The 26,478-nt window shown below is 35.5% G+C and overlaps 1 protein-coding gene across 2 annotated transcripts in view; it reads right to left on the reverse strand.

The window, feature by feature from the left end:
- Sema3e (semaphorin 3E) overlaps positions 1-22,037 on the reverse strand; it is a 204,485-nt gene extending 182,448 nt beyond the window's left edge. For both annotated transcript variants that reach the window (XR_007210076.1, XM_048339921.1), the window contains exon 1: positions 21,356-22,037. Coding sequence is in view for 1 of the 2 variants with exons in the window: in XM_048339921.1 (XP_048195878.1) it covers positions 21,356-21,470 (115 nt within the window). In the remaining variant the exon portion in view is untranslated. The remainder of the gene's footprint in view (positions 1-21,355) is intronic.
- Between the last annotated feature and the right edge of the window lie 4,441 nt (positions 22,038-26,478).

Genomic DNA, 26,478 nt, shown 5'->3' on the forward strand with positions numbered 1-26,478 from the left:
TGTTTGTTTTTGTTTTTGTTTTTGCAGGCTTCTTGCTTAACAAACGCATTACCATTAAGGAGTCTATAAATGGAATGAAATACTGATGATGAGAAAATGTGAGAAAAGAGAGGACTATTGCCAAAAGGGAGAAGGGGAGAGGAAACAACTTCAGTTAAATAGGTATCGGATAGGGGTGAATGTAAGATTTCCTAGAAGCTGACAAAAGAGGGATATTTCAAATTAGATTAAAACTACATGAGAATTTTAAGGTTATTAAAAATAGCACTAATAGTGTCATGATTCCCATACTCCCAACTCTTTTGGTTATAATAAACAGTAGAGATTTGCACACATCAACCCATTTTTTTTGGTCCCATTTGAACACTCATTGTAGCAACCATGTGGTAGGAAATTCTCTTATTGTTGTGTGTGAACCATAGAATGCTAGAGAGAATATTTTTCAACCAAAGAGACATGGGGAAGTTAGCCTAGATAGTATAAAAGCATTCATTATTAGTAAACCTTATTAAGCATTAGCCATACAAATACTATGCGCTATTGTGTAATCTCTCTCCCCAAGCAAATCTATATACTTGATGGAATTTTTTTCACCAAAACAGCTTTTGAACAATCTGCTTACTGTTTTCAAAACAGATTAACTTGACTAAGAAAAGAAAAAAAATCTGTAAATACTTTACTTGGGTTTTAATGAGTGAACTCTCTGTCCTTGATGAAATTACCATGAACTAGATAACCTCACAAATTTGTTTTAGTAAATGGCTGTTGATAATTACATATGAATCTTTTAGTAAATACAGCATATGCACTACAATCATTTCAAACTATATTAGTCATTAAAATGTACAATATGAAAATATTTGAGTAATCATGAAACAATGTAATGAGGGCAATTGCAAATTCTGTTGTCTTATACTACAAAAATTCTGTCTCTAAATCTCTTACATTATATCAGGAAAATCTAGACCAAATTGAAATAAACAAGTATGTGATAATTAACTAAATCTAAGATAAAACATCTTAATGACTAGGATGAGGAATATATATATATATATATACACACACATATACACACACACACACACACACACACACACACACACACATATATATATTGAACTCAGGGCCTGAACACTGTTCCTGGCATCTTTTTGCTCAAGGCTAGCACTCTACCACTTGAGCCACAGAGCCACTTCTGGCTTTTTGTACATATGTGATGCTGAGGAATCGAACCCAGAACTTCATATATTTGAGGGAAGCACTTTATCACTAGGCCATATTCCCACCTCATATTTATATTTTTTTATGAAAAAAATCTACGATCTGTTATACTTCAATACCTCTTAGGTTTTCTCATAAAAAGAAAATAGCTTGAAAAATAGCTCGGGTCTGTTTACCTGATAATATTAACTATCCTTGTTGGAAAGTGCAACTTTCTTCTAAAGAGGCACAATGTGCACATCACCCTTCCCTATTTTGGCTGGAGCCTGCAAAGCCCTCCTAGTTTCTCTTCATTGAAGACCTACCCGCCTACTAGGGACTAGGTGAGGTGCCACATATGCTAAAAAAACATTCTTTCAGGGGTCTAATTCGTTCTATTCACTGTCTTCTTAATATTTATTTAAAATTCCAAAACATATGTTAAGCATCACTGTTGTAAGTATATAAGAAATAAGATGTAAACTATATTTTAGAATAAAGCTGAATACCAGGGAGTCATGGCTATAATCCTAACTACTCAGGAGGCTAAAAATCTCAGGATTGCAGTTGAAAGTTAGCCTGAGGAAGAAGTCTGACATCCTTATCTCCAATTAACCACCTATAGGTCAGAAATGGATCTGTGGCTCATTCTAGTGAATGCCAGCCTTGGGCAAAAATGTTAAGTGACAGTTCCCAGGCCAGCACTAGAGAGATAGAGACAGAAACACAGGGAGATACATGGAGTCTGTTTTTATACTTTTGATTCTTAATATTTCTATGTAACTTTCACTTTGGAACAGCATTTTTGTTTAATCCTTCTCTGACACAGATCAGCCTCTATTTCTTATAAGTAAGTTAAAATAGACACCCTGGTGGTTATCTATAGAGACATGAAATTAACCCCTATAACCAAGTCACAGACTATAAATAGCTTCCATTTCATTACCCAAGTTTACCATTTGGACATGTTGGTAGTAGTGATTTTATGAAAGAGGGAATTGTAAGAGACTGTTTGGTGGACTTTTTTTTTTTCCTGAATGATAGCTTTACATACTAGATCTTACCAAACAAAGATGCTGACCCAAAATTCATGCCAAGTAAAGTCTAGGATTCAATTATAGTGCCTGAAAGTGTTCTTTCACAATGAGAAAAATAGTCTGACCAACCTAAAAATGATTAAGTATGTAGATTCATAATTTTGAATAATTTGGGATTATCTATGAATAGGCTGCTTATTTCCCAGCCTAGATAAAAGATTCTTTTGTGATATATGCAGATCTATTTCCCTGTATTTCTTGTATAGAATGGAAAAGACCAATTGACCATTGTGAAGCTTATTTCTCCATCGATTTATTGAGTTCTTGCTCTCTTCTTGGTAGTATAGTAAATGCTTTGGATGTACTAATGAATAAAATATTGCCTCGATTCCCCCAGGTTTACTGTACAGAACTTAACACATACCTTACTGCAATGCAGTATAATATATTTTTGCAATACCTAATGGGAGCGCTACACTGGTTAAGAGAGTATATTACATCTAAATCAGGTCATAATAATAAGCAGACTGAGCAAAATGGTGTATGGAGAGAAAAGAAGTGACAGTGGATTTCAAAGGTCTAGAGGCAAGAGTAGCTTAACAAGTCATTATAATGACAGAGTTCTGTGACACTGTACTATGCAACTCAGGAAAGATATGGAGCCAGTGAGATATGCATATATATATGTTAGTAGTTACTGCTACTTGGGACACTAAGAGCAAAAAGTGATATTCCACAAATTTGGGAATTTGGAGATTAGTTGATCCCAGGATCCCAAGAGTCATTTCCAGCCTGAGTACCTAAGCAAGACATTGAAACAAAGTTTAATAATAATAATAAAATCAAAGAGTGAGGACTTAATTATGAAAAGGAAAAGATGAAAAGTAAGGTCAATATAAGTAGTACCCATTTAAATGCAATATTGAGACTGAGGCCATGCATCTTCTTAGAAAGAAAGGCCCAGTGCATTAATAGTCAATGCTGTGGACATACTCAAAGAGTTTTCACACCTTACTGAATCTTTGTTTTTTTTTTTTTTTTTTTTTTTTTTTTTTTTTTTGGCCAGTCCTGGGCCTTGGACTCAGGGCCTGAGCACTGTCCCTGGCTTCTTCCCGCTCAAGGCTAGCACTCTGCCACTTGAGCCACAGCGCCGCTTCTGGCCGTTTTCTGTATATGTGGTGCTGGGGAATAGAACCTAGGGCCTCGTGTATCCAAGGCAGGCACTCTTGCCACTAGGCTATATCCCCAGCCCCTGAATCTTTGACATTTGACACATACTATGTCTTTCCTTCATTGAGCATTATTTTTAAAGAAGAAAAAAAGCAAAAATAGATGAAATAGACAAAAGGTATATAATACTAAATATGTAAAGATAATTGTATGTCAATATGTTGGTGTTAGGTAAGCCAAAAATGCTTATCATTATTGTGGATACAATAACAATTAATCAAGCATACAACAGTTAGATAATTATCTATGTATTAATTAAGAAATCCTGGGAAAGAAGGAGAATCTCATATTGCCAACATGGTTTAGCATGGCTCAGATGAAGTACAATAAATGACAAGTTTGTTATAGATTCTTTCAGATTATCTACAGACTTTCATACACTAAGAACAATTCAAGAATGGTATAGTGCAATATTCTGTGAGAAATTTTCTTTGTTTACTATGAGGTGTTTATTGATTATATTTACTAAATGAAAAAAATAGAACCAAAATTCCAGAATTAGAACTGTGTCTCAAGTTTGGAAGTGCTAGCCTTCAGTAAAAAAAAAAAAAGCTCACAGACAGAGGATAGTGCCCAGACACTGAGTTAAAGTCCCAGGACTAGTAACAAAAAATCATAACTCTTTTATTTCTGAAAGAAAAAATGGACTTTGATCATCACTGTAACATTTGTATTCCTCCATTGTGTACATTATTTAGATTGCCTCATGATATTAAATACACAGCAAAAGTTTGGAGCAGTATATTTAACTTATGCACTTTATTTAGAGAAAATATTATAATGAAATGTTTGCTTGAAAGCACTTGATGATGACAAGTTTCTGAAAATTGCAAAACACTCTAAGTATACTTGGCAAAACAAATAGGATTTATGCTGGGCAATGAGTCTTTTGAGTACTACCATCTGAGGTCATGCAGCCTTCCATGTCTTTTACAGTGTAGAATATTTAAACATTATCAGTTAGCTACTGTTAGAAGAACTTGAATATTCATATTACAATGATGATTGATTTTACTCACAATATAGTACAGGAAGGAACATGGCATTTGGTGAAGCAGTTAGATAGATAGATAGATAGATAGATAGATAGATAGATAGACAGATAGATAGATATGTCAAAATAGAAGATGTAAACTTCAGCAAGAACACAATTAAGAGGCAGTAAATATTTTAAACATGTAAAATCACCTACAGCACTGTTTTCCTACAGCCTTTTATCTGACTTACAAGGAGTTAATGAAACAATATTTTAAAAAATCATATGCCTCATTTTTAAGGCACAAGACTTGCTACAAATACCCAGAGAGATTGGCAAGTCTACAAAATTACAGCAAATTAAAGTTATGAAATTAAGCAATCACAGCTATGATGGTATTTTAATTCTGCCATTCTGTTGTGACCATTCCAGATTCTTTTTACATAAAAAAATGGTTCAGACATTTAAAAAGCCTCCTCTTTATTTTAGCAATGGGAAGGAAATCTGTTTTGTTACTTCCTATTAAAGAATTTCAAAATAATCTCTCATTAACTATAATTCTAAAAATGATTTCATAATATTTATATAAAAAACAGAAATGACTTTTATTGGGCTACATCTTCCATAAAAAAGTACCAAAAGAATATAGTTTATATACTCTAATAAAACTATGTTTAAATTTCTTCCAATACTGACATTTAGAGACGTGTATTTTTAACATTAAAAGTAGTACTTTGAAAGTATTTCTAAAATTTTAATAGTTTTATCTTTTTAAACAAGATTTTCTAAAGATAGTGAATGTGGAATCTAATGTTAAGCAAATTAAACAAGGGTTAGCAATAGCAGAAGCAGGCTTTGAAGCCAGGCCTGTCTTTAGCAGAGCTCATGCCCTTTCCAGAGCACTCTATGTTCTCACCATACACAGGATCGACAGTCTAAACTGAAGAACGTAGAAAGGACTTTTCTTAACCTCAAAAAACAAACCACACTCATGAAATAAAGGAAGGAGCAGGCTTAATCAAGTCTACATGAAAACCTTAAAAGGATTGACAGCCATTTCAACATGAAAGAATAGAATACTATATTTGCCAAATAAACCATTGTCAATTCAGGTGGCTTTAATAAATAAAAGTTACCCAAGAACTCTCTGGTCTATGAACAAGGTAGCCCTCCCTGGGGTATGGACTAGGCATTCCATTTTAAAAGGGACATAATTAAATAGGAACATGACTAGACCATGACCCTCGGTTGAGATAGTCAAGGCATAAGAAATAGTCACCTGAAACAAAAGGGCATGGTAGCTACCTTTACATTCCTGGAGATCTGTCAAGATTTAAGTGCTGTTGGCAATAAAAGAAAGAGGTGAGACAAAATGGTAGAAAATGTAGTAGGATTGTCATGAGATTACTCAAAGTAATATACCTTCACCACAATGCAAAAACAAAATGGAATTGACTTTTCTGTCATGTAATGAGTTCCCTTTCATTCAGCATGCATAAATTCAAAGTGATACCCATGGAGATGCCATGGACATAATAGGGCAGTAATCAGTAAAATTTCCATATTAAAAGATTCACTGAGTTGGGCAATATAAAATAAATTCACCTCACCTAAACTGAGTCCCTAGTAATTAATTATTTGAAAAAGATGTATAAAATGTTTAGTGTATAATACTGATCTTAATTTCCTAAATGCAATTAGGTTTCTCTTTGTGTCTGTCTCTCTGTCAGTTTCTCTCTCTCTCCCTCCTACTCACTTTACTTGATTTTCTGCTATCAAACATTTACTTAGCAATTCCCATATGCCAGGTTCTGCTGTCTACATAAACATTAAAAATTCTTTTATGTAATACTTTTCACAACCAATGAGACAAGCGCTCTTTATTATATGTAAGATCACTCTAAAATATTTGTTTCTGTCACATTTCTACACAAAGCTCAAGTTAGGGGTAGAGGAATAACAATGTGCAAAATGAACAGATTTATTTTTTTCCTAAGTAGGCCAGAATAAGAAAGTCATACCTAGATGAGGAAAACATTTTAGAAAACCATCACTTATCTATGTTTTTAAAGTTCAGCCGAAGGAAAGATTATACAATTAAATGAAATAATGTTAGGAATGGACCCACCCAAAATTATTTAGATGCCAAAGTAAGCCAATCCCAGCTGTTATTCTTTACTCTGGCTGCCATCCTCAGCAAGAGCAGTATGGGGGAGTGTGGGCAACCGGCTGCAGTAGCAGCTGGGCCAATTTGTTAAAATGAAGAAAATAGTGAGTGAACACAAAGAAATTTCAAAAGGTTAGCTGTGTGAATGAGAAATCTGAACTTAGTTGGGGATCCTCAGAAATGAGCTACAGTATTAATTGCCATTCCCAAAAGAGAGTGCTTCATTGAGAGTGTCTTAAGTAGCCCAAGTTCCTCCCATCCACAATAAATGCACGGTGCAAATTGTGCATTTATTTTTGCACATTAACCAAATTCCCGATACTCAAAACTAAAACTATTCCAATGTCTTTTCTAGCTACTCAGTGGATACAAATGAACACTAAATGGACAAATGGCATGTCTAACCTAGAACAGCATATTGTGCTTAGAATGGGTGGACTAATATAGAAATATCATTAAAACACATAATTATGTATTACAAAGTAAAAGTGAATTAATAAAATCCTAGCATCACATTTGACCAATTCTACAAAAGGTATCTAATATATTTTGGAGAGATTATTGCTGATTTGCATAGAAACCTACTGATACTGAGTATCTGATTTTCTTTTCCTTTTTTTATGCTTGTTCAATTTTACTGATTTTAAGACTTGGAAAACTCTTTTTCTCCAGATATGAAAAATTCTTCTACAATCCTAAAATATATCAGAATTCAGTTTGTGCATACACATTTTGGAGCAAGTAAAAAACATTTGGCAAAAAAATCTGTCAAAAGAAGTGCCCAGTACATAACTTTTGTCATTTCTGAGAAATATAATAATTGCATAAAATTTCATTTTTAAATAGAAGCATAATTGATTTAATTGTATTTTTCTTCTCCTACAGTTGTATAATTTTTAGGAATTTCTTAAAGCAATTACAAGGATTCCCAAACACATTAATATGAAGTAGAAATGTAAACATTAACTTTTCACGAGTGCAACAGTTTAGTATCAAACTCATAATTTTTTGGAGGCTTGTGAAAGTCACTTCACTATTGCATCTCCTATAGTCTTCCTCTTTTTACTTTCTGAACAATCTAAAAGGACATGTCTTACTTTTCTATATTAGTTGAAATATGTAAAGATACATAATTGGATATCCCTACAAGTAAAGTAACCATGTATCTCCATGACAAAAATTAGTACATTTGACTTTGAAATTGTCTTTTTATTTTCCATTCATATAATAACTATGAGCAGCACAGCTATTCAAAGAAGGTATCATATGATTTGCTCAAGTTAATCCAGACTGTAAACTGATAGCTATCTCAGTATTCTGGTATTTATTCTAAGCACTTTACAACTTAGCACTTGTCCGTCCAGAAATACATATAAACACATGTATTGTTATAATGGTGAGAATGAATTTTCATTTCTCTTCTTCATGTTTCTTGTGTTGTTTGTTTTTCTTATTTGAGATAAAAAGAAATAGTTACACCACCTTTTGCTATATTTTCCCAACAGCTGTTTGATAAATCATTTGATAAGTCAAATACAGCCTGGTCAAATAATTCATTGCACAAATTTTCACTGGGACAAGCTGATAAAGTCAAATCAAATTCTTGCCTTTGGCCATGTAGGTCATTTTTAAAAGCAAGAAATGTTGGTGAAATTCTTACTCTTTCAGAAATCTTTCTTTGGTATCTTCTTTCACAGTTTTCATATACTAGATTTTTTTTATCTCTTTCTTCACAGTTTATTAGAGAGGACGTAGATGAAATTTTACACTGGAATTTAGAGTTTGCAGAAAGCAATTGAGAATAAAGAAAAAAATCGTATATGATGCAATCGTATGTGATGTGTAGGGTTCAGGTAAATTCACATATGAGTGTTTTCTGAATCATGTTAAAACAGTTCTAAGTCCTTTCTTAGAACTTTTGCAATAGAAGACTTGAGTCCAAACTACAGAATAGATGAGGAATTTTCCTGCCTTCTGAATTCTACATTACTCCTTTATTCATTTTGTGCTAATTCTGTAGATGGGAGATTACGAGACACCCAGTAAAATAAATTAAATAGATAATACTAATGCTATTGCATAAAGTATTCAATTTTCTTTATATTGAATGCAAGAGATAAAATGTATTTATTATTAGGCCAGGCACCAGTGGTTCAGGCCTTCAATCCTAACTACTCAGTAGGTTGAGATTGAAGTATTACTGAAGCTAGCAGGAAAGTCCACCAGACTCTTTATCTCCAATTAACCAGTAAAAAGCTGTAAGCTGTGTTTCAAGCTCAGGGATAGCACCCAGGCCTCAGTTTAAACCCAAGACACTCTCTTTCTCTCTGTATCTATATATCTATAGTTTTATATATACATATGTATATATGTATATATACTATTTTAATAATTCAAACACTACAATTGCCTTTAAAAATTTCAGTGTTTCTTAATTTATTTTCTGTTACTAATGCAAAGAAAATGAGATGTCCTACAATCCATGGAGAAATGAGAGCAATCCTATAGAATATGTACAATGAACTCATGTGATACTAAAGTGTGGCACAGTCACAAATGCAATCAAATATCAAAGATGGACATGTTTTAGGCAGGATACAAAGCATCACAAATAATGAGATAACTGAAGGAAAAAAGAAAACATATGAAGCAAGACAGGGTAAAATGTACTGTTCATATTTATTCATCTTCCATTATCCTATAACTGAACTTGAAATGCTCAAGTTCGGATCCCCCGAGAGACCACCAGAGACCAAGACCAATGCAAGCAGCATTTTTGGGCGTTTATTTTGAGCGATCTCGGTAGTCCGCTCACTCAGCACGCTGCTAACGCTAAGAGGCCCTGAGACTAGGGCTTCCAGCTGTTTTATACATTCTTTGGGGAAGGCAGGGACTTAGCATACATCTTTTAACAAATCATAGCAAAACATAGCATCTTTTAACAAATCAACACACACCATGGGAAATTTATAAGATAATTCTAAAGCATGTTTGGCGCATTTGGTGGCGGGAAGGAATCTGTAAAGGGAGGGTCATTGGTCAGATCAAGAAGAACTGACGCATTTAAAACTGATTGGTTAAGCCATAGGGGTGTAGCAAGGGGGATACGTGCACAGCTGCAGGTTTTTAATTAGATACTGGAAACCACACCTGGGTGGGGGAGTCCTGGAATAACTCCAAAACTGGTTTTTCTTCTCTGCCGGTCACTCTTATGGTTGTTTATGGTTTTTCTGAAAACTCTGTCCCAGGGTATTTTATGGTCTTTAGGGCTTATAGTAAGGTCAGCCAGGTACAGAATGGAGTCTTAGTATAATATGGAGTTACTCTGGTCTTTCACTCTGGCTCTACAAACTTTAGTTTTCCTTTCCGTTCCAACTCCATGGCCTTAACCTTTGAGGTAGATACCTGTAGTATACTTATGTCTACTGCATTTTTACAAGTACATATTCAGTTTTTTTGGAAACGGAGTTGTAGTATGACTGTGTTGTATCTGTGTGGATAAGTAATTTATATAACTTTTTCTTTCTTTTGGTCAGTTTTGGGGCTTGAACTCAGGGCTATGGCACTGAGCTTTCTGCTCGAAGCTAGCGTGCTACCACTTTGGGCCATAGTTCCACTTCTGATTTTCCAGTGGTTAATTGGAGATAAGAGTCTTACTGGACTTTCCTATCCTCCTGCCCATGCTGTCTTTGAACTGAGATCGTCAGATTTCAGCCTCTTGAGTAGCTAGGACTACAGGTTTGAGCCACCCATGCCCGAGTCTTATATAACGTTATATGTACCTTAACCATAAGTAAAGAATCGCACTATAGTGCAATATCCTGAATCTAACTATATTTACCAAGACCAAAGCTTTCACTTAGGACATTTTGTCACTGGTTAAGAATAACGCTACCTCCTATAAAGATGAAGCTAGCCTTTATAACTCAATTGTTCCCACACCAATATGGAAACTGATTTTTAAAATAAAATACATTTATAATTTAGTATATAACAATACCCTCCCAGTAATTACAGGTTTAAAAAATGACTTGAGTAAATCATTTTATTTTGACCATAGGGTTCTTATAGAAAAGTTATCCTTAACTGAAAGAAGTTTGACATAAATAGATATATATATATATGTCATCTGAGCAATATTATAAATCATTACACCATCATATTAGCATGTTTATCAATTTCTTTATAGTTATAAGGATATTAAGTCTCAGAGTATAATCATTTAGCAAGAAAAACACAGTGTGGAACAAAATGTACTGTGAGTTCAAACCAAAAATTTCAAAATCATGAGTCCATATTCTTTCCACAACAGCATCCTTTTTCTTATTAAAATTTTTTCAACTATTTTTGAGAATTCAAACACATGGGGAAGTTTGTAAGGAAAGAAAGGAGCCTTATATTTTCAGAACTGGAAAGGACCTGAGAAGTCACATGATTCATAATAAACTTTTGACTCAGGAAAAGGGCAATCAGAAGTAAATAGCTCTGTGTCCAGAACATTTTCTGTTTGGCTTTAGATCCACAGACTATTTGAACTCAGAATTAAAAGTTTTCCTCAGAGCCAGGCGCTGGTGGCCAATGCCTTTAATTCTAGCTACTCAGGAAGCCGAAATCTGAGGATCAAGGTTCAAGGTCAGCTTGGGCAGGAACTCCTAGAGACTCTTATCCCCAATGAGCCATCATAAAATTGGAAGTGGTGTTGTGGCTCAAAGTGGTAAAGTGCTAACCTTTAACAAAACTGCTCAGGAACAGGGAACAGGTCCTGAGTTCAGCCCCACAACTAATAAAAAATAAATAAAATAAAATAAATAATCCTCCTCAGTTACATAGTTTCCTTGGGGTTAACTGCTCAGGAAGGGGAAGAGCCAGCATCGTTGGATGATCTGTATTTCTGCTACTACTAATTTCCATGTGCTTTTCTACCATTCTCTGCTTTTGGAGTTGATCTGACTACCTAACATCTTCACCAAGACTTATCTTTGGGGATGCTATTTCCCTGATCAGTCCTGTAAAAATAATTCTTTTTTTTTTTAATTCCATTTTTCCTAGTTTAAGTACAAATGGAGAGAACAAACCTAAACTTCGCAGGCATAGATAGTTTTACATCAACAATACTCTGACACCTAACTCGAGTATAGGTACAGAAACATTAGTGTGCAAGTTCAGCTTTCTCCTGCCCAGTGTCCTCATCCCTTTCCTTTTCCCTGGCCAGAATCTATGATGTCTCATGGCCAGCAACACCATGAAAACTGTGAGCATAACCTCTCATCAGAAAATCAATCTGAGCAAAGGGAATCATGGCCACATGGCCATTAAGACATTCATTTAATATTATATTGCTTTCTAAATCACAGACTTCAGCAATCTTGGGATTCTAATGAGTGTGTGAAGCATAAAAAAGAAAAAAGAAAACCCCTAAATTTCATGTCTTCAAATTAGGTAACATAAATGTAAAATATACTGGAAGTAAACTAGAGACCAATTAGCACAATTTATTCACTAGAAATATGCTTTCTTTTCATTTCTGGCATAACAGATGAATTGAATTGTGTCAACCCAGAAAAATAAAGGAGAAAAAGAGTAAAAATATGGTGCTGACCACAAAAGAAGTAGTTGAAGAATGAAGTGATAAGAGAAAAGGGAGAGGCACCATACTCAATACCTAAGAATGAGAAGTGTGTGGAAACATAGACCTTAAAAGAAGAAAAAGTAGACTTGGTAGAGCTGAGAAAATGTGACTGATGGGATCAGAGCACTTCAGGAATCTCCTGCTGTTTTATTAACTGGAGCACTGGGGAGAAAGAAGGTGAAGGGCCAGAGAAAGTCTCAGCTTTTATCCTGATGATGCCTGTGGTACTAAATAAACCATAAATAGTTGTTCTGGATTCCTTCGTTTCCTTGGTATTTTTCTCACCTCCTCCATGTCAGATCATCCTTTGAAAAACACAGCTTTCCATCATTGTGTCTTCTTCATATATCACTTAATGAGCACTTACTGGATACCTACCAAGGCTCTACTGCAGCTGCCTTACCTGTTTGTCCCAGACATGGCAGAGCAGAAGGCTTTCTTTCACTTTCAAAGCAAACAACCCATGCTGAGTTGATAGCTGCTTATAGGACTCTGTTTAGTTTAACTTTGGTAAGCTTGATCTGGCTTTTGTAATATCAGTTCTATTGTGCTTTACAAAGCTGGGTCTACAATTACCTTTGTTAGAGACATTTACTTGATGGATATGGTCTGTTGTCTCTAGCAGATAATATACCAACTTTCCTTAAATTATTAACAAAATAATTCTATCGTATGAAAGATACCAATATCTCTATTCCTCTTATCCATCTACTCCAATAAGTGATAACGTTCATGAAAGAAAACCATTACTTACTTCTAATTAAAAATCAGGTGCATAAGGATTTTTTCTTCATTTTAAATCAAAAGGTTAATGATTTGCTTATAAATGCTTTTAGAATAAAAAGAAAACCAGCATATATTTGAATTATTTTTGAGTCTTCTCTGATTCATTGAGCATTATTGAAAAGCTGTGTAAGGGCTAAATAGTCTATCACATTCTAAATACTAATTTGCATTGTCTCTTATGATTCTGTCATAATTCTGCCAGTGTTATATTATGCCATTGAAAAGATGAGGAAATTCATATATAACTTCACTAATATCATACCATATAGCTAGAAATAAAATTTAAACAGGGCATGTTTCAACCAGAATATAGAATACAAGCCATTAAAACAAGAATGTGAGAGTTTATATAAGTCTATAAGCCTAAGTTACTTGCTATTCTAAGGCTATAAGCTAAGTCTTTAAGCAGAGAAGAGTAATGGTGGAGAATTTAGTAACCAAGGGATACATTTTTTTTAAGTACTAAAAATTTTAAGTATTAAAAATCAGACAGGTTTGGGTCAGCGACCTTACATTATGTATCTAAAACCAAACAACTACTAAACATAAAAAGGTCTAGAATAGACCTATCAGTGGATCACAATAGCTCAACAGCTATGTACACATGACCATATAAGACGAGGATAAGCAAAAACAACTCCAAGAGAAGGACACAGGAGGATTCTTTTTTGATGTTACATTTAAAGTTCTAGGTGAATTTCCAATGGCATACCCTACGTGGTTACTGTATATGATTTTGGGATACAATGGGTATTGTATATATGAGGGTGTAAGATATCACAAGAAATGTACTCACTGCCTTATTATGTAATTGTACCCCTTTTGTACAACACCTTGTCAACAAAATTTAATTAATAAAATAAAATAAATCAGACAAGCTAATGGACTTTCCTTTAATTTTTTCATACACTTGAAGAGACAATAGGTAGAAGTCAAACAGATTTAACAATCTTGATTAATCAATTTCCTTGTCTACCATAGGGCATGCAAAGGCAAGTTATCAGTTCTATAGAGGTGTCAGCTCTTAAAAATATCACTGTGATAGGAAAATATTCTCTCAGTAGCACAGAGGATAATATTTGGTTATTACTATGTAATATCCTGCATATAAAGTAGGCAGTCTTGCCACTGCCATTCTTGGTAGGAGTACAGAGAATAGTGCTTGCTTAACTCTATGGAATTACTAATGACACTGATGGTTCTTTTCATATTTCAAATGATATTTCACTACTGTGAAAAATATTAAAGTAATAAACCATTAAGCTTTGTATAGTTTAATGAATATTCCAAAGTATCAAATGTGTTTGAAAGCTACTGGTAACATTGTGGCCCTGACTATTGAAACTAAGAAAATAATCTAAATCATCACTTTGTGCACTTTTGAAAATATTATGTGTGGTATAATTTTTGTTTTGTTTTGGATTTTTTGAGACTGAACTTACAAGTTCAACAAGTTAGCACTGAAAGTGCTTAGTATGAAGGGGCATGCACCTATGCAAAGTACTTGTGCTTTTATATTTGTTACAAATATCACCCATGTATCAATCAGTACATCTGAATATGCAAAAAAATTGAATAATTCGTAGAGTTATTCAAGCTTTACCTGGATATTGAATATCACAGTGGAAAAAAGAGTAATGCTTTAATGTAAAGAGAAGGTCAGGGGAGATCAGAATTGGCAAAGCAAGAAATAAAAGACTAAAGATTTAAGACTGGGGGGAAGGGGAAGGGGGTATGAGGGACAAGGTAACAAACAGTATAAGAAATGTATCCAATGCCTAACTTATGAAACTGTAACCTCTCTGTACATCAGTTTGATAATAAAAATTTGAAAAAAACAAAAAGACTTAAGACTAAACCACAGAAGACCTGAAGACAATGGTGAAAATCTTTGTACACTCTACTTCCAATAAAACCCATAAATGGCTCTTGTACATACCGTTGATGAACTAAAACTGACAATGGATTGTTAATACTTTTTACCATTAATAGCCAATTGTATACTTTAGTGCTTCATTTTGTACTTATAAATCTGAAACCATGTCTGGGTGCTGGTAACTCATGCCTGTAATCCTAGCTACTCAAGAGACTGAGATCTGAGGATCAATTATAATTTGAAGCTATCATAGGCAGGAAAGTCCATAAGACTCTAGTTTCCAATTAACCACCAAAACACTAAAAGTAGAGCTGTGGCTCAAGTGGTTGAGCACTAGCTTTGAGCAAAACAGCTCACGGATAGTGCCCATGTTATGAGTTCAAGCACCAGAATTGGCGTGCGTGCGCACGTGTACACACACACACACACACACACACACACATCTGAAGCCATAAATCTTAGATGTGACCTCATTATAAAGTGAAAGAGCAACTCTCTCCATGACAAACTGGATATGAATAGAGCAAAACAACATTTGGGGGCTGGGGATATAGCCTAGTGGCAAGAGTGCCTGCCTCGGATACACGAGGCCCTAGGTTCGATTCCCCAGCACCACATATACAGAAAACGGCCAGAAGCGGCGCTGTGGCTCAAGTGGCAGAGTGCTAGCCTTGAGCGGGAAGAAGCCAGGGACAGTGCTCAGGCCCTGAGTCCAAGGCCCAGGACTGGCCAAAAAAAAAAAAAACCAACATTTGGCAATGTGTTCTGAAGGCATATTTCACTGTGATGTCATAACTACTACATGTGTTTATTTATCATGAAGAGGTATTGATAACATTTTATATATAGAACACTATCTTCACAAGTTTTTAAGTGGTTATACCTACATAAAATATCTACCAGTTCAAAATTTATCTAGTATGTTTCTCAATTTCACTTCTTGCTTTACCAATCCTGATTTCCCCTAACCTTATCTGTTTTCATTAAAAAACTACTCTTTTCCTACTGTGATATTCAATATCCAGGTGAGGTTTGAATAATTCTATGAATTCATAGAATTATTGCATATTCAGATATACTGATGTGATGTGTGTGTGGTATTTGTAGCAAATATAAAAATACCAAGAATAATATAATCTAATATCATTACATAAATTTCTGGTACAGAAGGCCTATTTTGTGTAACTCAGCTCAACAAAAATATACTGTATGTTTTTGCATCCAACCTAGAATTTTTTAAAATGCTACTTGTAAGTTAATATCTACCATATAATTTTCTCTGTTACTCCCTGATGTAGGTCTAGCCACATAGGTTAATCTTTCATCTTGAGTCCTAAATATGGAGTTTATGAATCATGACTTGTAATCAGTTTTTATTTATTAACACCCAAATGTGTGGCTAATATCACCATTGATTCTTAGTTACTGGATAAGCAGCAAATATCATGAGCTGGATGAAGACAAACTAGCTTAGTCACACCATTCTTTTTATTTACTCTAGATAGAAAATAAATGCTACAACATCCATTTTGGTCCTTGAGACCTATATTTAACATTGTGCTCCTCTAGAGGTATAAAATAATTGTTTTCTTATGAAATAGAATTCCTAAATATATAGTGCAGACTGAATATACGTAATAAATATACATATATAAAATTTTATAACAAAAAATACTGGGAATAAATACTGAAAAATGCACATATGATGTAGTGGAATTATCTTCTCAATTATTGTTAGTAGAAGCCAAAGGTACAGGAAACAAGATTTGGAGTAAATGTAATCTGTCAGGATAAACCATGCATGTTTAAAGACCAACTTCTGTTTCCATGTCGGCATCACTGCAGCTCATACTAATAACTAAACTCACGACTTTCCTAAGGGCTGTTCTTCACAGAACACGCTTCTTTCCGACATTCGCAATTCATATTAATCCTCAGGTAAACATTGATAATTAAATAATTTCTAATTTGTAAAATTCATAGCCAATGGTCGTCTTACTAGATCCTCTCAAAATGGAGTGAAAAATACAAAGAAAGTGTAAGGTCTACCCTTGGGAGGGCTCCATGCAGATGCTCCTCCCTTTTCCCCTCCGCCCCCCTTCCAGCCTGTTTAAGTCTCCGCCCAGTACCTGTGTTACCTAGGTAACTGGCATACCTAGAGGCAGCCATATCCCCTCATCTGGCCATACCTTCCCACCCCTGACCTAGGTAAGGCATGGCCAGGTGGTGGGTCAGCCCTTCGCCCTTCTCTGAGGCAATGTATCATCTTGGCCACAGGCCAGCAGTTCGCGAATAAATTTTTCTTTCCTGCCTGAATACTGCGTGTTGTTCTCCTTCATCGGATACCTACGTTAATAAATCTTACAGAAAGCACCATTGCTATCCCCTTTTTTCAAATTGAAGGAGCTAAGAAACAAGCATCTGCTGTTACTATTTTTTGTTGTTGTTCATTGTGGGGCTTGCACTCAGGGCCTGGGCAATGTCCCTGAGCCCCTTTGTGCTCAAGGCTAGCGTTCTACCACTTGGGTCCAGCACCACTTCCAGGTTTTTGTAGTTTTGTGTTTTTGGTCTTTTGTAGTTTTGTGGGTTTTTTTCCGGAACCGGGGACCCAACCCGGGGACTCATGCTCACCTGGCAGGCACTCTTCCCCTGAGCCAGATCCCCAGCCCCCACTTCCAGGTTTTTAATTGGCGAATTGGAGATAAAAGTCCCATGGGGACTTTTCTACCCTGGGTGGCTACGAACTGTAATCCTCCTGCAATCCTTGGGTCTCAGCCTGGGGAGTAGCTAGGATTACAGGCATGAGCCACCAGCACCTAGCTCCTGCTGTTATTTTAAATGAGCAGACTACAGTTGGAGAAGAGACTTCTGGTTCCAAATCCTGACGTCTCTGAACTATGAAAATCCTTGACTAATAGTTATACCCACAAAACAACAGGTCATACCAACACCGTGTGATGAGACTTAGGTTTATGGTACATATGCAATGCTTACATTTCCATTTAAAATATCAACACATTGGTAAAAATATTCTCCCATACACATTCATCTCTTTAGCTGTCTCTTCACCAGACATCCCATGAGATGTTCTCTGATTAAGTAGCAACTCTACTTGACTTCTGTGAGCATGTCCCTCCTAGCCCACCTGCCAAATTCCCTTGATTCAATTTCCTTGATTGAATTCTCCCTTGCTGAGGATTTGCCTATGTGCACTGGGATTTCTTCTTTAGCTAGGCCTTTGCTCTCTTTTTTTTTTTTCTCTTTGAATTGCATTATCAAGAAGACTATTTTTATCTTCCCTGTGACCTCATTAATGCAGGATGGCTAAGGATAAGTAAGTAGACAACAGATACCAATAGAAGTGGCTGAATCCAGCAGGTCTTTTCCTCTTCACTCTTATTCTTTGTTCTATCATGAGAATGATAGTTATTTTTCAAGTTAAGTCTTAGAGAAGAACAAAATCGCTTTGTATTCATCATATCAATATCATCTTTATTATCTGTGATAATATTAGCTATAATGAATTCATGAATTTTAAAAAATTGCCCGATAAAGTCAATTTCAACTGAAATTTGACTGAAAAGTCTTCCATAGTGTGATACTGTATTACCTCTTTAATCTCAGCTATTTTTGCTAACTCAATAAACTTGTCTTATATTATAAGACATATATATAATACATATTATATATACACACATATATATGTATATGTATATATACCAAGCAAGATAGAAATATAGGCTTGTCCTAAGGTAAGGTATCATCTAAGATAAAAATCATAATGTCAAGGTTCACTAAGAACAAGAAGGAATCTAACATCCAGTTTTAGGTAAGGGACAGTGAAAAATCTGCTAGAAGATTCTTCTCAGGCTATTTTCTTCCCTCAGTTTCTGCCATTTGTACTCTAAATTTGGTGATCTTTCCTCCATATTTAATCACAAGTCAGTTCCAGAAGCAGAGGAGAATGGAAGCAAAATGGAAAGGTAAAATTCTGTAGATATTTTTCTGAAAATATTTTATATACATTAATTCAAGCATTGTATATGATGCTTAATTTTTCTCCTCCTTTTCAAGAAAGCACAATCTGTGCTTAAATGCAAACTTGAAAACTAAAAGATGAAAGAAAAACAATTTCCTTTTTCCTATATAGCAGAAACAACTTCAGAATTGTTGGATTAATCTAGTAGGTCACCTCTAGGGATTCCAGTGAGGTACCCTCTTGGGGGTTGGCAGCAGCAGGGAAATGCTATATCACATATGCCTGGAGTGTATTACCATGAAAGCCTGTATATTCATTTGTAACTTAAATGATTAAAATTCACCTGCTACTGAAAATTAAACCTTTCTGATATGACATCAGAACATTAATCTCAGATATATTGCTCTTAGTTTTGGACCAGCTCTGGAATATCCTCTGAATGCTAGAGGGTGGGGGAGGTAAGTAGTTCTTTGTGTTGTGTTGATCAAATGTTCCTGCTGTGACAAGTCTGTGTAATTTTCTTTGCACTGATCTGTACCTGAGTGCAGCAAGCATTTGCTGCTTCAGGTTTTGTATTTGGTGTGACTTCATACCTGACTTTGTTAACTTCCTTGCACAAATAAAAACAGTTTATATGCAAGAGACTCTAGGCCACACTGTATAGAAGTTATAGCATTATGAAACTTCAGATGGCCCTATTACAAGTTTAAGGAAAGCAAAGGGGGATTTTATGGGAGTTTTCAATGAAGTATGCATATAGATATTAGGCATATTAATTCTATACCACATTACACAATCCATAAGATAAGATACAGATATTTATTTGATCAAGACATTTTGAGGATGAGCTTGATGGTGATAATCATGCATAGATCAAACATATCAGATAGATTTGGAATACTCTGACCAAATTACAATGTCTACTATGAAATTTCACATGAGGCAGCTTGGAAAAACATATAGATGCTGAGCTATCAAACCCAAAGTTCCATTGTAAGAAGGTATAAAGTCTAATAATAAACAAAAAAGAATGGTAGATTGTCATAATTGGAAACTCATCCACTGTCTATGTAGAAAAAATGAACTTATAAGATATTTATGGCATCCTTATTTGTCCTTTTCCATCCCAATATATTTACTCATAACTTTTTAGAAATAGATATTCTGATATATATGTATATATGCCATAATATATACATATATTTTCCAAAGCCTTGTACAAATGATGGTCACCATATTTTAACTATTTTGTTAATAACTACTGGATAATATTTTGGGTAATTGATTTAAAGCAAGAAACTATCCATGGCTTTAATTCTTCAAAGCATGAGAATTTTCTATAGTCACCATTACAGCTACCACTGCGCAGTAAAAATACAAAAAGACCATTCATGCCCTGTAAAATTAAGGCCTTTCCTTTTTCCACCTTCTAGCAAAAATTCTACCTGTATTTGGACAAAATAGACTTCTGTTCTTTCAATTCATCCACAATGGGAAACAGTAGCAGAGCTTACACAATTGAGAAATGCTTCTTATGTAATTTCTCATGATTGCATCTGTTGCCTCTCTTAAATGTTGGTGAGAATGCATACTTCTTTACAGATAATTTATTCTAAATTTCTCTTATACCATCAAGTCAATTTTGTTTGTTCAATTGTTTACACAAGGAGGAACTAAACTTACTCCTGACTGGCTTTTACTGCTCCTGATGCAAAATCTACCTTTTCATTAGTTACTTAGGAATGTGATAAAGATTTATAAGACACAATTACTGAATAAACTATTAACAACACTAATAGAGTTCCAGCAAAAACAAGATGAACTCACATTAAAAGAAAAGGACAAGTGTTAGTGGTTACTATTATTTTAACCTGTGTTAGTCATTTTACATTAGTTGTCATTAAACTCCCTATTTTGCTTTGTCACACATAATTCAGCTAGATGGGTAATTTACATTACTTGTTAGTCCTTTTTATGACATGGTGATGACTTTATTATCACGGGCTAGGACAGCATTTTCTCACCAATTTTGTGTTCTCTGGTGCCACCATTATTGTGAAAATAAACCAAATTTAAAAAACAAATCGCACCTCTATTCCTAAAGCATTTCCTCTACCCACTATGTCTCACAATGTACCCTTTAGCCTTTAGGTACCAGCTGCTAACTTGGTGGATTCAGGCTTTTCCAGCTATTTGCAACCTGCTTCTTTCTGCTCTGTCCTGTGGCGAGAGTGAACTTCACAGGAATAGAATCTACTATTTACAAGGCAAAACATTCCAAGTTGACACGGAATCTTCCCCTGCTTTCAAATGAAGTGAGCAGCACCTATTCCTTAGAGGGACTTCAGATCTTAGGTGACTTTCACAGTAAAGCGTTTCGGGTGCGTTTTAAGGGTCTTGGGAAACTGGACCGAGGTGAACCGACTTTCTAGTTTGATCTCCTTTCACACAAAAGGATCTGAAAAGGTAACTTACCTTTATGTGACAGGCGTAGCCGGGGGTAGGGGGTTTCCGCCGTGCGCCCTCCGGGCCAGATAAGCAGTAGGTGAGCGCACAGGAACCAGGTGAGAGCCTGTCCCAAGGATGCCATGCCTTCACCCCACAGCTCTACTTGAGGCAGGTTTGAGTTTTCCTTAGAACTCCCCTCCGGGGGCAGCGTGGCTGGCGAAAGGCTTTGTCAGAAATCAAACGCGTTGTCATCAGCAAGCACCATGCCCAAGTGCCATTTGTCTGTCTGTCTTTGAACGGGTCAGACCTGGCTTTCTTCTGTCAGTTGTTTAAAGGCGAGGAGCTGGAGGACGTTCCTAGCACTGAGCTTTCTGAGCCATGCCCAATGTGGAGCTGTCTCCAGGAACTCTACCCGCAGAGTGTGGAAGGAGAAGCTGTATTTTGTTCCTGCACCGGCAGGCGTTTCATTCAGAAAACAAATCTAGCACACACGCGCCTCTTCTACCCCCTCCGAGCTCTCTCCTTCAGCCTCTCCCAAGCCAGCTTCTTGCACCGGCTTGCCAAACAGCTACTTTAAGTCACCTTTCCCCTTGGTAATTAGAAACAAGAAGTGCCATTCCCTCCAGGAGTTGCTGATCCACCCAGCAGGGATGCCGTCTGTCAGAGCACAGTGTTTACAGGAAAGTTCAGGCAGGGTTGAGCAGCTACTCGCTGTTTCTAGGAAGTATTTCTGGTCCACGTGCCCTGCCCGCGTCTCTCTCCCAGTTACAAGTCCTGGGAGACCAGAACGGGTTTGGATGGTTGGGAGTGGGGGAGGGGCGGGGCTGAAGGAGTCTATATAATAGTCCAATTATTTAAGAATGTATAAGACTGGGATGTAGCGTTAAAAAAAAAAAAGGCTTTCAACGACTTATTCTCCAAGACTAATCCTTGAATAAATACAACTTCATTTTCGAAATGATCTGTTTGTTCACATACCAGCGCCCAAATTATTATTTTTTCCACCGTTAACACAGTCTTTTTCCATAATTAGAGCTTTTTTTTTTTCTATTGCGTCCATCTTAGAAGTGTTACTTTTAACTCTTCCGAGGAAAGTGTCTTTCAAAGAGCCTGAAAAACAACAACAATAACTATATTATCTGTAATTAGATGGATTTCGCATGGGATTCTTTGCTTAGGCAAAAGTTTTAAATCAATTTAAAAAATAAATCTTTTTTTCACCCTAGAGAAAGTCATAAAGTCACTTCAACTTTAAGAGAAAATACATTGTGAATCAATGATCTAGTGAAGGAAAGTGGTGAAGTTGAGAATGGGTCCCTTATAAAGCAGGTATTAGAAATCTCAGGATCCAACTGCTTGGCACACTTGCAGTTTATTTTCAAGACACTCTGTTTGTGTAAATAAACTTAACACAATAGATCAACTTTGCAATCTACTTTCAATCAAACTCAAAAAATAAACCAAACAGTCTGGAGCTGCTGGCATGGAAATGAATAGTATTATTTTAAGATACCAAAAAAAATGAGATAGATATTTGATCTGGCAGTTGAGTTACATGGTAAACAAATGGTATCAACTATGATACCTTCTCTTATTTTGTACTTTAAATAGCAATGGATACAGACAGGGTTTGGACAGGATGCTCTTAAAATCATGTGATTATAAGAAAAAGATAACTCAGGTCACTCCAGTATTTTACATTATATACAAGCAAAAATAAAGCCAAGCATCCCTTATCCATTCATACAAGCAGAGGATACTTAGCAAAATATAAATGTCACTGGATATTATAAACAATTAGATTTCTTATGTCTAGAAAAGGTAACAGATTCTAGATATTATTTAACATTAAAGCAACATGATGTCTTTAGGAACTTTTAACCTGGGAAGGTCTGTGTAGATTCTTGCATATTTGTAAAGCTGGCTTGATGAGCTACAGGCCTTATTGTGATGTATTAAACCTTCAAAATCATCTTTTTTTTTTCTTCCAGAATTGAAATAAGTAGAAAACAGTAACTTTTACATGCATTGTCTAAAAACAGGGTTCCAGAAACAGTAAGCATGATTCTTTTTACGTTTATTGTGATTTATATGCTCATACAAATGAAATTCTGCTTAGGATTGTGTCAGTGCCTGCCCTAACTATTTTAGAATTAGGCAATTTTCAACAGCACAACCATTTCATTAAGACAAAAAGTCAAGCCACTAAAAGTATATGGAACAATGAAAGATGCCAAGATTTGTCTTTAGTTTTACAAAATCATTGATCAGATTACATTAGGGTAATTTTAAAATACATACCAATATGATGGATTCCTTTGGGTTCTTCACAATTAACTTTGGTTTATTTATCAAACATCATTTTTACGTGATCATTGTAATATGATGATCATGTGATATCATCATCATATCTTTTTTAATATACTTACGGCTTTCTACCTTTCTGTCTGCAATAGAAAACATAGAGATGTCATTTTCTGACATACAGATGCCAAAAAAATGATTAATAAGAAACTAAATATCCAGAGCTATCCTTGCCACAGATTCCTTTATGTGACTGTAGCTTTAAGAACGTCGTTGGCACCTTATTAGTCATGCATTTGGTAAAATAAAATAAAACTAATCTTCAGAAGCAAGTTCACCACATAAGTTATTATCTAATAAAACAGTTTGGATTGGAAATGACAACAAACAAACAAGAACAACAAAAAACAATAAACTGAGTTACCACCAAGAGTGAATGAGAGGTTTTAGTGGACTGAAATGCTTTGGGCTTAGCCACAATGTCTCATGATTTGAAACCTGATTTGAGAGGAGCCAGGCTATCAGTGTGAACGATATCATGAAAATCAAGGTGGGAAGAGAAATGAATGTATGGATTGCCAGGTCAAGTGATGCATTCCAAAAATTCCCATTATTGTTAATCATAGTGTTGTCTTACATCATTGGGTTATTTCCTTGTTCTAATTGAGTACAATACCCAAAGATGATGGCATAAGCATTACTTATAGATGAATAATGTAAAACTACTTCTCAAGAACATTACAATTACAGCCATTAATAGAGCCAAAATATTCCAATGGTGGAGATGATGAACCTTTTTTTTTTTTTTTTTTTTTTTTTTTGAGCTAAAGCCTCTATCAGAAAGAATGACATTGCCCCATTTGTAAGGAAATGGAAGGACTTGGAAAAAGTTATACTAAGTGAAGTGAGCCAGAACCAAAGAAACATGGACTCTATGGTCTCCCTCATAGGGAATAATTAGCACAGGTTTAGGCTAGTCACAGCAGAGGATCACAAGAGCCCAATAGCTATACCCTTATGAACACAAAAGATGATGCTAAGTGAAATGAACTCCATGTTATGGAAACTACTGTTAGAGCACTGTTGTAATTACTTTCAACATGTGATGTGAAACTGTAGCTTCTATTGTTGATGATCCTCTTGTATCCCCTTTCTGTGGTTGTACCTGCACTATATCTGTACCTTATCTGAGTACATTGGAAACCGTGTATACAAGTATTAGAACTAAAAAACTGAAAGGGATTACCAAAATCGAGAGACACAGGGTAAAAAAAGACAAACGATTACAAAAGCAATATTTGCAAAACTGTTTAGGGTAAATCTACTGAACAACTCATGGGGGGGAAGGGAAAGGGGGAGGGGGAGGGGGGATAAGGGAGGAGGTAACAAACAGTATAAGAAATGTATCCAATGCCTAACATATGAAACTGTAATCGCTCTGTATACCAGTCTGACAATAAAATTTAAAAAAAAAGATAAAATTTCACTATGGTAGTTATGGAAATAGATTTCCTAATCCATCTTTCATTCCTGTTGGCCCTGCTATTCCAAGGATTTCCAGTGTGGAGCAGCTCAAGTGTCCCTTCAACAGGTCCTGCTGCTGCAGCTGCCACCGCCTTTGTTGCATTTTTGTTCTTAAAATCCAAGGCTTCTGTCTGTTTTATGGGACATTCAATTCATATTCCTTATGTAATAAAATTTGTATCTGGATGACTATTTCTACCCTGTAGTGCTTCAAGAAGTTGAAGAGAAATAGAACATGGAATTACTCTCAAATAGAAGTTTATTGATAATAATCCATCCAGGTCCAATCTATTCACCTGCCTGGCAGAGGTATATGCCATTTTGATGTCACTATCAATATAAAATATAAAATATACTCAGTGCCTGTGGAATATGCCTGTAATCCATCCAGGTCCAATCTATTCACCTGCCTGGCAGAGGTATATGCCATTTTGATGTCACTATCAATATAAAATATAAAATATACTCAGTGCCTGTGGAATATGCCTGTAATCCTAGCTATTCAGGAAGCTGAGATCTGAGGATGGCAGTTCGAAGCCAGCTGGGGCAGTTTATCTTCAATAAACTACTCAGAAAAGGCAGGAAACGGAAGTGGAGAGGTGACTAAGTGGTAGAATGCTAGCCTTGAGCACAAAGAGGCTCAGAGACTGCGCCCAGGCCATGAGTTCAAGTCCAAGTACCAGCAAAAACAAATAAATAGGTAAATAGTTAGATAAATAGATAAATAAAATATAATATGAAATATATAGCTAAATATATATATTGACAATTACTGGTTGCAACCATGGTGTTTGTAATATATTACCAGAACTTTAAAAATGTAATGGCATCCTTCAAACACATTCCACCTTAATGGAATATGATGATGATGATGATGATGATGATGATGATGATGATTGTCCTTTTCCGTAAGCTAGACATCCTGACAGGCATGTTGACATTTTAGTTAAACTCTGAAAGGAGTCTTATACAGTAGGAGTCATTTTTATTGTCTTACACATAAAGTGAGTCTATGACAAAGATGTTCTGCAACTTGCCTAAGGTGAAATACTAGTAAGTTGCTCAGCCACACATTACAAAATCCATATTCCAACAATTGCATTGTCTTTCTATAGAGTCCAAAACTATACAACAGTTCTTTCAAATAATAGGTCAGCAGAAAACTATCTTTATTACATGTTAATAATGTCTATATTTTAACACAAAACATAATTCAATGCAGTTAGTACCTAGTCAACAACTGTTAACTGTGATTGAACTCACCTGATAATGCCTTGTAAGTCAGGTTAACTCAAATCAGAGAAACTGACCTTTGCAGGCTG

The sequence above is a fragment of the Perognathus longimembris genome, chromosome 2, assembly GCF_023159225.1.
Source record: "Perognathus longimembris pacificus isolate PPM17 chromosome 2, ASM2315922v1, whole genome shotgun sequence".
Taxonomy (NCBI): Eukaryota; Metazoa; Chordata; class Mammalia; order Rodentia; family Heteromyidae; genus Perognathus; species Perognathus longimembris.